This window comes from Branchiostoma belcheri, unplaced genomic scaffold (assembly GCF_001625305.1).
Source record: "Branchiostoma belcheri isolate BF01 breed outbred unplaced genomic scaffold, Haploidv18h27 scaffold6, whole genome shotgun sequence".
Taxonomy (NCBI): domain Eukaryota; kingdom Metazoa; phylum Chordata; class Leptocardii; order Amphioxiformes; family Branchiostomatidae; genus Branchiostoma; species Branchiostoma belcheri.
Genome location: NW_017804242.1, coordinates 51,719 through 67,880, shown reverse-complemented (window position 1 = coordinate 67,880; position 16,162 = coordinate 51,719). Strand labels below are relative to the sequence as shown.

Sequence of the window (16,162 nt, the reverse complement as noted above, 5' to 3'; positions counted from 1 at the left end):
CACACGCCGGCACACATGGTCTCTCTGGAGGAAGTAGCACCAGCGTGTGCATCCGTCACATGTTGCCGGGCCGTGGGTTCGCACGGGCAGGGGTCAGACCCGTGGGTTACCTGGAAAGCTCTGCCCAAGGGCATCTGACCTGCCAACTGCCCGTGCGCGTCCCTCTGTGACATTCCTGGCCAACGTGCTACCCGCCCGTCCCCCCATCTTTTCTGCAGCTGTAGGACGGATTAACAGGATAGATTCTAGTGATGGGGGATTACCGACCCACGTTATATAGGAAGATATCTGGTGGGGAGGGATTACAAACCCAGGTTATATAGGAAGATATCGGTAGGGGAGGTATTACAAACCCACGATATATAGGAAGATATCTGTTGAGAAGGGATTACAAACCCATGTTATATAGGAAGATATCTAGTGAAGAGGGATTACAAACCCACGTTATATAGGAAGATATCTGTTTGGGAGGGACTAATGACCCATGTTACATATGGGGATAAGGGATCACCGACCCAAGTTATATAGATCACCAACCCATGTTATATATGATTTCTAGTGAGGAGGGATTACCAACCCAAGTTTTATAGGAAGATATCTAATGGGGAGGGATTGAAGACCCACATTACATATAGGGCCCAGGGATCACCAACCCACGTTAGATAGGATGTTAGGATGGATTACTACAAACCCATCTAGGTTATCTAGTCTAGATGATTAATTGCTACCGAGGAGATATTACCAACCCATGTTGTGATTTTGGATTGCTGGAGAAGAGGGATCACCCACCCAGGTTATACAGAATGATTGCTAGTGAGGATGGATCACTGAGTGACCCACGTTATACATGTTGATTTCTAGTTGGGCGGGATCACTAACCCACGTTATATAGGAAGATATCTAATGAGGAAAAATCACCGACCCTTATATATGATGGCTAGTTAGTAGGGATTGCCAACCCGCATTACGTAGGATGATTTCTAGTGAGATAACCAACCCACATGATTATCTATATAGGATGATTTCTAGTGACCCACGTTACCAACCTACGTTATGAAAGGATGATTGCCAGTGAGAAGGGATTACCGACCCACGTTACCTGCTCCAACATTAATCCTTTAGTTCCTCCCTGGTCAATGGTAAGATCCCTGTGTTCACACCTCCCCATGCAGCTCGGTATGTGATGTGTGACAACACCTCAGACTTAGTCCAAAGTTCTGCAGGTGAGGAGGCCTTATTGAAGACACAGGTGTTATCTCTTTGTGGTACGTTGTGCGTTGCAGGTATGCGTCTCACACGTAGGGCATTGTCGTCTGTGGACAGTACAGATGTCCGTTTCGGTGTCAGCGCGAGGATTATCCTGCGCGGATTAAGACCAGGACAAGTTTGCCCTGCTCCTAATCCTCTGGACTGCTTGTCCATCATAGTCAAGCCCCTGCGCTTGTATGGGCACCCCTTATTGCCCAGCTGTCAAACTTGATTGCGGAGTGCCAGAGCTCGGTTTAATTTGCAGTTAGGGGCCATTAAAGAATACAAAACGGGTCCTGGTCGGTGGGAGCGATAATCCCGCAAACCCACGGGCGATCACAGGTTCCTGTCACTGGCCTGTCCTGGTACGCGCTTTGAAGGGGCTGATTATTGGGTGTAATGTTTCATCTACAAGTCAACGGTTTAATATAATAACATTCAATGCCAGCACAATAAGTACAGAGACATTTCTTTGACCATAGACAAGGAAGAAGATTTCATTCTACTACGACATAGAGGAAAAGGTAGTGAAGACTGTTCTCTCTGCACGTTTAGTATCCATCATTGTTCTCTCTTGTCTGCGGTGCCAGCGCAGTATTTGTGAAGCGCTAGAAATGTCGGGCGGCCTTTCATTGGCAGCCATCGGTTGATTGGGAGTCGGAGGATTGTACCTGAGGGCGTGCGGGATGTCACACCTGAGAAAATAAAGCTGGGCTGTCACCCTGCCAGCTACGCTGCCGTCCTACCAAAACATCGCCACTGTCGTCATTCATGTAATATGCCCTGAAAACTAAAAACATTGCGACTAGCTTGATAACTGAAAATGCCAGCTACGCTCTCGTCATACCAAAACAACGCCATACATGCCATACACAACATCATACTGTAATATGGCCTGAAAACGGAAAACATTGCGACTGTCACTTTGTCGTCATTCATGTAATATGGCCCAAAAACTGAAAACATCGCGACTAGCCCGAATAAAACTGAAAACATCACAACTGTCGCCATACATGTTATATAGCCATGGGAAATATTGCGACTGTCATACTGTCATCACACGCAATATGGCCCAAAAAATAAAAAAATGTCACGACTGGCAAGAAAACATTATGACTGTCGAACTGTTGTCATACATGTAACATAGTATCATTACATAGGTAACAAAAAACATTGTTATCTGTCATAATTGGAATTACCAGTTTTAAACAGAACATGGAGTGTTTTTACATTTATTGGTGATTCACTGAGTTTGCAAAAATATCACACATGATAACGTCAACACAATTTCTTGGCAAATAACTGACACAAGAAAATTTTGAAAACAAAACTTAAATGTCACAAAGGTACTTTAATTTTTAGTATTGTCTTCCCTGTTGCTGGTATTTGTTTTACTAACTATTGTAATATGTATTTTTCATAGTCTTTCAACCAGAAGCAGTATACTAGTAGCTTTTTAAAAACGTTTACTGCCAAGCCAACACTGCCATTATTGAATATTGATGAATGATGATCCTTTTCGTAATGCATGGTTTCTGTACGTGCTAGTATTATTTTATTAGATACATGTAGTAGATAGAAGATCCTTTCAGCCAGGTAGGAAGTCTCTTCCTGTTGAGGCTGCTCCTCACTTTCGATTATTGTAGTCTTCCTCTTTTCTAGTGTTTATCCCTGTCACCCCAAGGACCGAGGCTGTTGGCAGCTCCGTACATCTGGGGGAAACCTTGCTGCAACTTGTACAGCTAATCAACCCTCACGGCTACAGCGTGTGGTACCCCAAACAAATACGGCCAGGGTTTAGATTTAGTGTGTCTGCACTTGTTTCCCTCCAGAGGGCCTAGGAAAACCGCCGGTCGGAATGCTTTCTGCTGCAAAGAAAACAAGCAGGCCGGTCCCGGGTCTTCCAGGGTGCATTAGATAGCAGGATGATGAGGTACCTGGCTGTATAATGTGTTCTCCACACTTCGTAACGTTTCCAGATTGTCGTCTGGACCTGTCTGACTCACTGGTGTGTAGAGGAAGGGCGTTACTCTGGGGAAAAAGTGGGTTTGGTTTTTTTTTAGTCAACACTTGTCTCTGGGTGTAACCAACTACTAGTATATGTACAAAAGGATTGTCCTAAAAAATACTTATACGTCTCTGAGTTCTGTAGTTTATACTTTGGTACAGTGAGTGATGTTCCATTTTTTTTCTACCCAGTCTTTTCCAACCATAAAAGCATTAGCACGTGTTCACAGCGTTGAGAAGGAAATTGCTGGGCGTGGAAGGTGTTAAACTTTAAGGATATTTTCAGGGGTGTAGTTTACTTTGATACATGCACCGTGTTGTTTCTGTTTCACATTGCCAGTGTCTTATCCAACATCTAATAAAAGCCCTAGCGCGTTCTCTGCGCTGAGAAGGAAATAGCAGGGCGTGGAACTTGAACTGGAAGGTGTTGAAGATATTTTCTGGAGTGTAGGTCTTAAAAATTGACACGTCTCTTAGTTGAGTTGTTTATACTGTGGTACAGTGACGTTTCTCTTTTTCTACTCCCCCCGTCTTTTCCATCCGTAAAAGCACTTGCACGTTCCCAGAGAAGGAAATTGCAGGGCGTGGAACTTCTTAACTGGAAGGTGTTGAAGATATTTTCTGGGGTGTAGGTCTGAAGAGCGGAGTGATGACACGAGAGGGTCTATCGCCGCTCTCTAAGGTATTGTCAACTACCTGCCAAGTGGGCCCTGGACTCCTGCCAACCCAAATCACGCCGAGCCATCAAAACTTGTCAATCTATTTCAGTCCTTCACAAGGCAGAAAAACAAACAAACATAAGGTACTTGGCACATCGTGTGTGTATGTGTGTGGTTACTTTCGTGGCATTACTCCGTGCGTTAGTTCGTAGTGTAGTCGGTTCTCTGCGAGGGGAAGGATTGAAAAGGTTTCGAAAGTTTTTCTCTCTGCGAAAAAACTTCACGGGCCATTGACCGGCAAGTAGGGTCCGCTGTACCCACCATAAATTACTTGATAGGGTGTCAAGTAATGGTTGATAGACCCTTGAAACCAGGAGTGTAGTGCTCCAGCGTTTCGACAAGCCAGGAGCATCGGACCGTACGCCGGTTTGTAAGCGGGCGTGTGTGTGTGCGGGTTTTGGAGCGGCCCTAGGAGGAAGGCGACCGGAGAGACACAAGCGATTCTCCACACCAGTACGGCGGCACCACAGCTGCAGTCCCGATGTGGCATCTCCAGCGTTCTTGGCGTGTTGGGAACAAAAACACACATCTGCGGCGTGTTTGCACAGTGGGCTGATCACACAGACATCGGGCCCGGCCAGGACTAGGGTATAAATACGCTCTGTCTTGTTCCTCGAGCTGGCTAGTGAAAAATTAGACCTCTTAGATCAACTTCATCGCAGTTTTCCTCGAGGAGTATCAACCAGGACTGAGAAACCGCGGGCACACGGTAGCACAGATATGCGCGAGCGGACAGGGGTAGAGGCGGTACGGAGCACCATAGGAAGGTGGGTCTTCCGACGTACGGCGGTTTTACTTTTTAGAGGGGCACCGAATTCAGGATTTCGATTCCGACAAATTTGCTTAGTATCTTGTCCACATTTGCTGTTGGCGGTCGGTCGATTTAGGACCTTTCAAATCGCATCGCCATGTAAGGCCAGGCTTGGAGGGGGCTGTCAAATCCACTGGTCCTTCCACAACTACAGTTCTAGATATGGGACTAGATTCACAGTGGCAACTTTCATTTCGCTGATCGGCTTACAGTGCAACGTAGGCTTTACCGCTAAACTACGTAGATCTTCAAAAGATCAGATTAAAAAGTTTGAAATACGAAGATAGGGGTATGTCCTGGGGGCTGCCGTGCGGGCTGCTATCTTATCTACAGATCTAAATTGTTTTATCTGTACAGACACAGATCATGACGGGCTATTGGATGGATGATTACGAATTCAACAAGGTGATCTAGATTCTTGCGCTGGTGAATAGTTTTGGACACGCTCCCTGGCTTTAGGGTTTTCCGACGTTTAGAAACTGTATTTCAAACGCTAGTATCATATAATTTTGACAGAAGGCGAACGTCAGAAGGTTTTTAAAAAATCGTTAATCACAGTCTGTAGCTGAACCAAACGTGCTTGTTCTGGTATGTTCAAATTCGATATCGGCATAAATTTACAAGAATAATCAGTATCGGTTCTTTGCTCTCACTATTGTATCTTACGAAAACTGCCTTGGAATATGTTGGAATATTCCAATTGTAATGTTATGGACCGTCGCGTTGTGATGATCAAAGAGGTTCTATAAAGGTTTGAAACCACATAATTTGTTGGAATGTAGTGTACTACTACTACTAGTATCATGTCTTGGTATCAGCTGCGCAGCAAAAATAACAGAACCCTTCTCGGTTGAAGTAGTTGTAGACTTGGGCCGGGGATTTGTCGCCCACTCGTGGTTGTTTACGGGTAAACTTTGGATTTTGTTTGTCCTAATAGAGATAATTAGCGCCGGGGAGGGGGTGTCCGGTGCTTCACGGGCGGCGTAGCTGTCTTCCAAATAAAGCATCAGTTTCAACACCATTTTAATTACCCAGATTCAAACTCTTACGTTTTATTTTTAGCTGTTTGTTTTTTATGTGTACTTTTTCCCATCTTACCTGGTTCTGTTGACTTTTCGAAAGATCGCCCTCCAAAAATTGGTGTAGCTGTCTTCCAAATTAGCATCAGTTTCAACCCTTGTAATTATTACCTATATTAAAACTCTTGCCTTTTATTTATAGCGGTTTGTTTTATGTACTTTTTTGTCGTGTTACGTCGTTTACTACTGGGCAGCTTTTTTGAAGTAGTGGAATCAACTCTGACAAAACCGCAAATCCAACCCGCCCGGTCGTTGTTGACTTTTCGAAAGATCGCCCTTCAAAAAGTGGAAACAACTACTAGTAACTACCCTGCGTTGTTTTCATATTCCGATGCGGCATCGCCGCTCTCACACTGTGTATACATAATGCCTGACGTGACCCGGCTCGAATATCTTTGCATGATAAAGTAGTTGAAACAAAACTGGCCGCTACAAAGCGTCTATTATGTCGGATTACAGAAAAGAACCCTCTGGGAACGGGGTTCTGGATGAATTGCGATCATGTGATGACGTGAAATCGTGTGCGTTCGACACTTTGTCCGAACACCAGAGAAGCCTGTACGGTGGAGTGTCGGCGCGGATAGAGTGAAGGTATGGTCGTATCGCTTGGCAACATTATGTCGGGAGGCGTAGTTTCAGCACTAACTTTGTCCACTAGCGTTCCAAACTAACCCGGGAACGTTGGGGAAGCTAGGAATGCGCTGCCGGTTTAATTATAGCACGATTTGCCCCGGAGAAAATGGTTAGCATGCGCCTGTGTGGTGAGTGGAAGGTCGGAGCTATAGTGTAACGTCGGAACCGTTTAGCTGTCGTAATCTGTCGTATCTTTTAAGAGCAATTTATCGATTGTGGATGGCCGTGATTTGGAGATAGGTGGAAAATGCGGGTACACGGCGTCGGAACGCGCGGCCGAGCGGCATACCACCGCGCTAACATGAGCCCTGGGCCCTTCAGCGCGCACTGGTGGATTTGAATGGCAGATAGGGCCTTTCCGTCATAGTTGAACTGGCTTCAAGCGCCCTTCAAGCTGTTTTCCACCGACGGCAAACCGAACGCCCTGCGTCCCCGCCGAAGTGGGGAGACGAACACTCGATCTCTGGCAACGTTATAGACGTGTTTGAAAGATAAGGGGAGGCAAGCACAGAGTACGTAGGGAGAAGCAAATGTTGGGGTTGTTTTTGTAGCGAGGCCGGGGCCTATTATGCACACCCCTAGCCGCCATGGCCCCTGCCATCCACCGTGTCAGGTAAACTGACACGCTGTAGACATTTTGACGGTTGAAGGCATTTCGGGGGTACAGTGAGTTGTTGGCTGGATGGGGGCTGGCTAGACTGTGGTGGTGGTTGCGAAGCCCTGTAGTTTTTACCGACTGTTTTACTGGATGGTATAAACGTTTTGGTGATGTGATGATGAGGCAGTGAAGGGTTTCACACGTCGGGTATCCGGCCTGTGGACAGGCTAGGCGGACAGGAAGAATGCAGGCCCGCATGTGTGTGAGGACTGTGAACCGTGGCGAGAGAGACGGGTGGGATATAAGCGCCAACCCTGTGCCCTGCTGCTACAGCAGACACGTTCCCACTCCGAGGTGTGTTTGTTTATTTCTGGACGGAATGTCTGATCATGGAGGCTTGCATGTTGGGTTCGCAGTTCGCACACGTCTACTAGAGTATTGATGTGAGAAATATTTGCTTTAGAAGCCAATCCGTCCAAGTTTTTAACCAGTTTCTGTGAGGATATTGTAGTAGGAAAGGTTAAAAAGACCAGGCGCTAGTCTACTGTCTAGGTAGGAATGTGTCGTCTGGAAACGCAATTCTATCTGCCTGTCTGATAGAACTGAACCGTGGTATAACCTTCCGGCGGTCCTGTGTTTGTGTGATGTTGTTGTCTTGACGTGTCGTTGCGTAATAGTGTGTTCAAACATGCAGACGACATCCATTTATTATTATTTACTGCGTTGACTGGCACTCGGTAATTTTTAAACGCACTGTGGTTCTAAATATATACAGGGCACGTATCCGTATCTTGCACCGATTTTTCTGGTTTGTTGGATTTCTATAGAGGCACTGTACTGTCGAAGTGTATAATTATATGATAACTTGGTTGACTAGAGAACAATGTGGTCGTGGTTCGGTAAAATTAAGCGCTGACAATTCCATCACACAGTAGTTAAATTCCAAAATCACTGCAGCAGAATTTCCTGTGAAAACAAAAAGCGCCAAAACTCTATTGAGCCTCTATGTATTTTTCAAATATTGGCATTGGTCAGTTAAGTAAACAAGGCTTTGTTTTCGTTTTTAAATACAAGTTAAAACAAGAGGACATCGACATTTTTATAAAGAGGGTGAAGTAGAAATTGGAATGATATTTTTCTGGTTGGTAAACAAGTTATCCTAGTGTCGATATTTCCCCCTCGGCGACGTAAAATGTGTCTAAAACCGTCGCGGAGGGATTTTACAGATGAACACCCCACAGCTAATCTCCACTTGACCCCCATTTCTTCCAGACGCTCTTCCAAAGCTGGCTCATTACCGCAGTTTCCCCCGCCCTCCCCCCCCTAAAAATATAGCCTCTACAAGGCTTGGGAAGCGGTTGGAAAGAGTTTTAGAAATTGGCCAAATAGACAGATAACAAGCCAGGGGAGTTGGTCTGCTCTAGGAGTGCATTTGCCACCTCTAATTTCTACTCTTTTCATTCCGAAGCCTGGTAGAGGCTACAGAAAAAGAAAAGAGGCGACTGCCAGTGGCCAGGTTTTTATCGTGTTTTACCGAGCGGGTTGCCACCGTCGTATTATCGGCGGTTCTCCAGTCGTAAACAGACAATTACTGGGGTGTCAGTCTGGCCGCCGGCGGTTGACCCACACTCGCCGATCTCCTGACGATACTGTGCGACTTGCCATGATCCTAGCCTCCCTACTATAGCATGCAAAAACTGGGGGTCTTTGGGAGCTTTTATGTGCTATTTTCTGATTGCATATAGACAGCATAGCCGGCCTGGTTGAATGAATTACCCCCGTTTTCAGAACTGGGTTAATCAGAAAACAGCCGAAGACATGCTACGGAGACTACCATGATCCTTTCTCTCTGTCAAACGATATCTAGTTCTCAATAACACGAGACAAAATCAAACAGCTGAACTAACAACTAGTTTTGAAGGATACATTCGAACTATTCCGTATGTAACGTTACGTATATCGCTGCTACAGTGACTGAAGATATCGGAACTCGAACTTTCTGACAAGCATGTGCGTTTGGAAAGCTAACCGTATCAAAATTCCTCATTGATCTGCTGTGAATGGCGGTGGTGTCTGTAGCTCACTGTGATAGCTAGCAGCTGAACCAATATCCCTGTACACACCTAAAAACTCGTCCACCCTAAAATAGAAACGGGACAGAAAAAAAACTGACAGCTGACACGTAGAGGATTAGTATTACAACATTTCTCAGAATCGCTCACATTCAATATGGAATGGCATCTCCAATCACTTTTACTCACCATCCCTTGTGTAAATTGTGAGAGTTGACACATGGTACGTGTCCTCAATTTCTCAAATTTCCTCCAATCTCGTCTCTTCAATTCCCCTGTGGAAAATTTTACGTCCAGATCAGAAGAAGAGGGGATTTGTAAGGACAAGCGATAGTTTACATCGAGCAGGCAATATTGGGGTGTACTTGCGAAGTGAGGGAATGCGCCGCAAATTGAGGGGTGAAGACAGCTCGCTTTCGGTACGTGCTCTGTCTGGTCTGGTATGCCTCTCTCTCAAGCAGACACCGGGTCAAAACGAATACACGTAAGTTACAACAGCCAGGGGAAGAACTTGAAGAAAAAGTGTAAATCTTATTTGATACCCCAGTGATAATTACCGTGATTGACTCTCGGGATGATTGTAAATAGCCCAACTAACGCTGCCGACCATTAGGTGATAAACGCCCCATAAAGTTCTATTAATTGGCAGCCAGTGTGGGATTTCGTTCAAGGGGCCGGGTTGAATTTCAAGGCTGTGTTGTGTGGATCAGTGGTGGAGGGGATATTTGGCAGTGAGATCCTAGCCTCCGTAGCAGGCTTATAGAACTGGGGGTTTAGTGTTTTCTCGGCTGTTTTCTGATTAGCCCAGTTCTGAAAAACGGGGGTAATTCAACCAGGCCGGCCATGTTGTCTATATGCAATCAGAAGATAGCACATAAAAGCTCCTGAAGACCCCCAGTTTTTGGCATGCTATGGAGTCTAGGTAGGATTGTTGCACCAGATGTGCCGGTCGCAGTCAGGAGGGAGAGAGCAGAGGGTTCAGGCTGAAACGGTTGTGGCACGAAAAGGTAATCCCCAGGGGAAACTCGGCACATTTTTGGGCACGCAACTCTAACAGACTCGATAGCCCCTTTTTGGAACGACTTCAAGCGGCGAGAACCCCGTCAAAAATGTGCTTCAAGATCTTTCCTTTCAACTGCATCTGTCAAAACAATTCTTACCGACACGATCTACAATTTTCTATTAAAGAATGGCATTGACATTGCTCTAGCAGATTCATATTGTCGCCGATGCGTTTTAAATCTCTATTATGTGTAATGGGCCTATACGGATTAGCCTAGGACTTAATAGTTCTTTCCTCTAATCTTTACTAGCTCGAACGTCCTTCCACAGTGAACAGATGTTCCAAGTTGAAAGCCTGTCCCTTATAACGCATGAATATGGATGAGAGAACAACAGTGGGAAATCCAAGACAAGCCGAAAGTCCGTAACTCCCAAGTGTACGAGTATAAAGCCTTGTCCCTTGGGTTTGAGGATTTGTATTTTGGACCCGGCAGGGTGCGTGTGTTTTTGTCCCTCTATTGTTCCCACGTTTTTGATAATTGGCTGGCTTCAGCTAATTTATAAACTCAGAGGAGCTTCATAGTTCAATACAAGATACTGTAACGGTATGGCTTTGAAAGTAAATTAAGTATCTAATAAATATTTATGTTGTTGCATTTGTGTGGTATTAGAAAGTTCTCTCTTTTACCTCCATGGAAAGATCTAGCCAATAGATTCTAACATGTAGATTTATTGTTGTAAAATTTAAATTTTGTTCCGGAATTCCAACACATCATACAGTCACCGTGCAATTTTCAGTCGATTATACCAACACAGATTTTATCTTTTATTCGAATATGAAGATTTTTCCCTGACTTGCTTTTTTTGGCCCAGATTTGTACGTGCCATTTTTTCCAAACGTGAAATGGCCATTCTTGCTTATGAATATAACATGACGTTTAAATAATTCATACCCCGAAGTGAAAGAATGTAAATCATTGAAGGGTGTCCTCAACAATTACAAACCATGCATTATTGAAGACGACACAATAAGGCCACTTAAAACTTGTTTTCGCGAACATGGCTGCATTTTGGCCGCAACGTTTATACAGTATAACTTGCTAATAATAATTTAGTCACAACTAGTCCTTCGTAGACATAATTTTTAACGGAAATAGGGTGTGGGGCTTGCTAGTAATTTTTTTATGTTGTCATTTGTTGCGGATAGAGGTTAGAAATTCGTGGGAAACAAGAAGAATTGAGAAACATCTACTAGTATATAAATTCTTTGACGATAATGATATTAATAATGACAATAATTTCATCACAACTATGTATTCTACTTCTACACAATTTAAACGGCTGGTAGTTGTATGTCGTGATTTGTTGCCGATAGATGTTTAAAAAAATTCGTGGGAAACAGAAGAACTGATTCCTAGATCTTGATTGGGTGGATTTTGTCAGCAAAACTTATTTAACTTATATTTGATGAAAATGATAATAATGATGATAATTTCGTCAAAGCTATTTCTTCCACTACTTCTACACAATTTAAACGTAAGCAGGGTGTTGCTGGTAGTTGTATGTCGTGATATGTCGCGGACAGGGGTTAGAGAAAGTCGTGGGAAACAGAAGAGCGCGGTCCCGAATGTCCCGACGTAACGCCGTCCTGCTCTCCGGTGTCGCGTTGGCATCGCGACCCTTGTCGGGAGGAACAGGCCACTTTGTCCGGGGTAGTGTGGGTTTCACCCGGAGAATGCGAGGGTACACACACGGGTAAACAAATAGAACAGGATACTTCGGTGTTGCGGGATTAGATATATTCTCCTCGCTCGCCGTGATAACCGATAAGCGAACACTCTTTCCGATTTCCTGTGCAGATACTATCTCTTGCAGGGAGATCTGGCCCTGCATGCTAAAGCAGGCGAAGTAGAGGACTTTCTGAAAGCCTGAATAGAAAGCCCTAATTAAAAGTGGAGAACCAACAAAGGGAAAAGCTAATCAGGGGTCCACGCACCTGAATCCACGTCTCCCGCGCTAATTCTCCCAATCTGTTACCCAACAACTACAAATTTTGTCAGGAAGAGAGAGATAGGCATCTTTTAGCCTGGAGTGCTACTCCAGGCTCGCTCGCTCGCAAGCGGGACTGTGTGTGTATACGTGTGCGTGTGTACTAGTATGTGTGAGGTGGGAGGGAGGGAAATAAGGGCGATAAACGCTTCAAATTGTGAAAGTTCGGCCTCTTCGCACTTCTGGTGTGAAAAGCTGTCGACTCGTCAACGATTTGTGCGAGAGGGGAAGCCACAGGGACCGTCCGTTGTATCTCCGGAGGGAGGGAGGGTTAGACTAACCCGCAGCGTAAATTCTGTCGGGTGGAAATAGTTTAATAACGTAAACTGGAGTGATTGACACGGGGTAGTTTTGAACAAAGTGGCCGGGACAAAAGGTCCGGGCGGCACAAAGAGACTTCACGCCTCTGTGGCCGTGTCACCGCCGGCCAATCACGAAGCCCGGTACCGTGTTTATTTGCAATTAGATTTGACAGCTGGTTGGAGTAACTCGATCGGGCCCCATGTGATCGGGCGAGCTGGGGGAAGGCGGAGAAAAATTCAGCCGCGCGATCGGGTTTCCGACGTGGTCCTGTCCCAAACCCGCGCGTTTGTTCCTTCCCACAGCAGTTTCCCAACGCCATGGCCCCTAAAAACCTCTCCCTACCGACTCCCTAACCCGGCCTGGTGGTTCTGTGGAGCTATGGGAGCAAAACTGGACAGTTTCGGGCCCGAAACGGGCAGCAGACGTTGCCGTAATCAGGACCTTATTGAATATGTGTCAGGTTGATTGATGGCCGACTTTGTCATTCTATTTTCATGACTACAGGGCATATCGTGCCAGCAAGACGACCCGCTCGCCCTGTCAGTGCAGTGCATGGAAGGGCATGGGGACGGGGCGAACGCTAGAGCAGGCTGTTCGCCCGCTCTACCCCGTCTTACTACGGCTACTAGTCATCGCCGTCCTGGTCCACAGAGGTAAGGAAACTACAGCATTCCTTCTCCTTTTGTCTCGGTTTCTGTGCTAAGGTAATCCTGGTGTCCCGGAGAAAGGAAATGGAGGGGATCAGTAAAAGCGCATGCCAGCGCCGCCGAGGGTGGGATAGGGTGTCCTGAGTGAAGTGGGGAGGGCGGTTGGTTGGTTAGGCTGCTCGCCTTGGGCGTTTGGTGGACTTTTATTTTGTTTTTAATAAAACCCAACAGTTTCTCTGACATGCATGTATGTTGTTGTTTCCCACCACCAGCACATTCGGACTCGGCGTGCAGAGTGACCAAGTGTAACTCAGAGTTCGTGGCTAGTACAGCGCCGCTAAACCCGGCGATCTTTCGGGACCTGGTGCTGTACTGCCGGGCACTACGGCAGGCGACCGACTGCGCCCGGCGTACGGCCAGAAACTGCCGGGGAGACCTGCACTACCACTCCACCATACGGGGCTTCCAGGCCCAGATGCAGTCACACAACTGCACGCATGTACCCACGGACGCACCCGTAGAGGAGTTCCCACCAGTTCGCCCGGGAAGCCCCCACGAGGAACATTTACCGCCGATGTGCGCGTACCGCGGCGGCCCCAGCACAGTCTACCGCCACTGCGGGCTTTTCGGGGACCCCCATTTACGGACGTTCTACGACGACTTTCAGACGTGTAAAGTAGACAGGGCCTGGCCCCTCATAGACAACGCTTACCTAGCAGTGCAAGTTACCAACGTGCCGGTAGCTGTAGCAGCATCGCACGGATTCACCGCAACAGCGACTACTAAGGTAAGACATAATTTTATATACTGTACAGTACGCCGATGTATCTTGACTTACTTACACCGGTTTAGTTTTGTGCATGCCCCGAAGTCGCATTCCCCAAACCAGCCCCTCACAAAGTACCCCCGGTTGGGTTACAAGGTTAGAACTAAGCCCTGTGTTTACTAGCCAGGCTGTTGGGACACGCCGTCGTGCCAAAGTTCATCTACCCGCGTACCTTTTGTACACTGGAAGGCACCAGTACAAAACGTACTCTACAAGCAGAGTTTTAGGCATCCACTTGTTGTTTTATGTCGTTTGCATCGAGATTTTTTTTGTATCTTCTAAAAATCAAGCTGAAAAAAAGCCTGATAGAAAAACGCCCAAAATAAACAGAAGCCTAACCCTCTACTCGGAAAGAACACTGTAGTGTAGGCATGAAAAAAAAAGTCACACACAAATAGGGGGTACTTCCTTCGAGCCCACTCGAGAATAGGTTTTTCACAGCTCTCGATAGCGTGCATGAAATATGTATAACCCTCTTCACAGGCACTCCATCCCCTGTTCGGCCGCGATAATCACTCTATGTGGGCCCCACTGAAAAAATATACAAACTCTGAAGCTAGAAGGCCACTTCTGTCTCGAATTCAAAAGTCATCCTTTGGTAACCGAAGAGCACACTTCAGTGGCAGAAACTTGTACTGAAAATACGAGTGTATCGTAGTTCCAACTCTGCTAGAACAAAGCACTGCACAGGTTATAACATGGCCTAAATAAACAATCAGTTGAGAGGTGACCTATTTTAGCTGATTATATTCTAAGCTGGCCTAATTCGGCATCATATTTCTTGAATGACAACTTGTAATAGAAAACATGATGACTTTTCGACTAGCACAATCTTGTTATCGTGTATTGTGGTTTCTTCTGAAAATAAAGCAAAAAAAATTCTGACACATCATTTTTGCAAGTCTCCCAAAAATATACCCAAATCGCCAACAACAATTTAAGAGATATGTATTGGATCATGAGTTATTTTAGATTTCAATTTGTAAAAAGAAAGAAAAAGCAAAAAATTGACAACAACAATGATACAGCCAAGCGTTTTAAGTTTTGGATTGGATTTGCTGCTGTGATTAAGACGATTATGAAAATGTTTTTAAAAAATCAAGTCACAGATTTTTCCCAAAACTTTCCAACAATACCCCGCATTTCTCCTGCCTACAGTACAGAGGAAATAGCTGTTAATCCATGTAACAACCATCGCTTTCATGTACAAGAAGAATTTTAAGATGCCTGGTTGCTGTAACCCTGGCAACGGTTAGAAGTTTGCACTTACAAAGAAAATACCACCCATGTAGACTAACAACATTAGTAATTCTAGAGTTGGAAGCCCCCAAAAAAGGGTTGTTTCTTCCCAAGACTGGTCCAGTGTTGACTTTCGTGCCTCTGAAAAAATTACAACAACAAACGATATGATACCACTATTTATCTAGCCTAGAAGTGTCCCGTAATTTGCATACATATCAGAAGCTCTGAAGTCCTGTGCAATCCAGCTTGCCACATCTAAGGACAAACCAGGCACAATCTCAGCAAAAGGGTATATTATTAAAGAATTTTATTCCTGTTGTATTAAATGGTATTTAATTTTGATGGGCATCCAACAACAGAGCTCTTGCAAAGTTAGAGGATGATGATGCCCTAACTGGTGCACATATTCACTGCAAAACGTCAAGATCATACAGTCTCAACTTTTGTCCTTGATCTAAGGTATTGCTGATCCTTTCTTGGTGAAGGAGAATTTGAACTTGTATCCTTAGCTCCCTACATTTAAATTATTTTGAAATAGATACCCTAAAATTAGGACGATTGCTTTGACAGTTGCTATACTGGCATGTGTTTGCTTATCTTCAGAATATTCATGGCTTCAGTTGTTTGTGACAAGTTTTTTTTCATGGTAATTTTGACCTACTGCTGTTTACATAGGCAACTAAAAAGAAAACAAAATACAGGAAATGAAGAAACCAGACCTTTTCCTACTGCATCACAGCTGGGTTCCTGTAGGGCTTCTGACTTTCTTACATAAACTTAAATTTTCATCTTTTCTCCAGTTCATCACAAGTTACTTTAAGCAAATGAGTTTCAATGGTTGTTGTCTCAACTTGTTGATGTAGCAGACATATTCAAAAATCATGGATCATAATTGCAAAGAAGTAAGAATTCTGACCAAATTTGAA

At 45.1% G+C, this 16,162-nt stretch overlaps 1 protein-coding gene across 6 annotated transcripts in view; it reads left to right on the top strand.

Annotated features, from left to right (window-relative positions):
* The window catches only part of LOC109482598 (repulsive guidance molecule A-like), a 41,489-nt gene that overhangs the window by 22,724 nt on the left and 2,603 nt on the right, over nt 1–16,162 (top strand). For 3 of the 6 annotated variants that reach the window (XM_019785383.1, XM_019785379.1, XM_019785382.1), the window contains exons 2-3: nt 13,026–13,174; nt 13,441–13,955. In XM_019785383.1, the coding sequence (XP_019640942.1) occupies nt 13,084–13,174; nt 13,441–13,955 (606 nt within the window). In that variant the 5' untranslated portion in view covers nt 13,026–13,083. Of the gene's footprint in view, nt 1–4,568; nt 4,742–6,141; nt 6,456–6,800; nt 7,450–13,025; nt 13,175–13,440; nt 13,956–16,162 lie in introns of those variants that run through there. The other 3 variants (XM_019785380.1, XM_019785384.1, XM_019785378.1) reach the window with 3 other exon arrangements.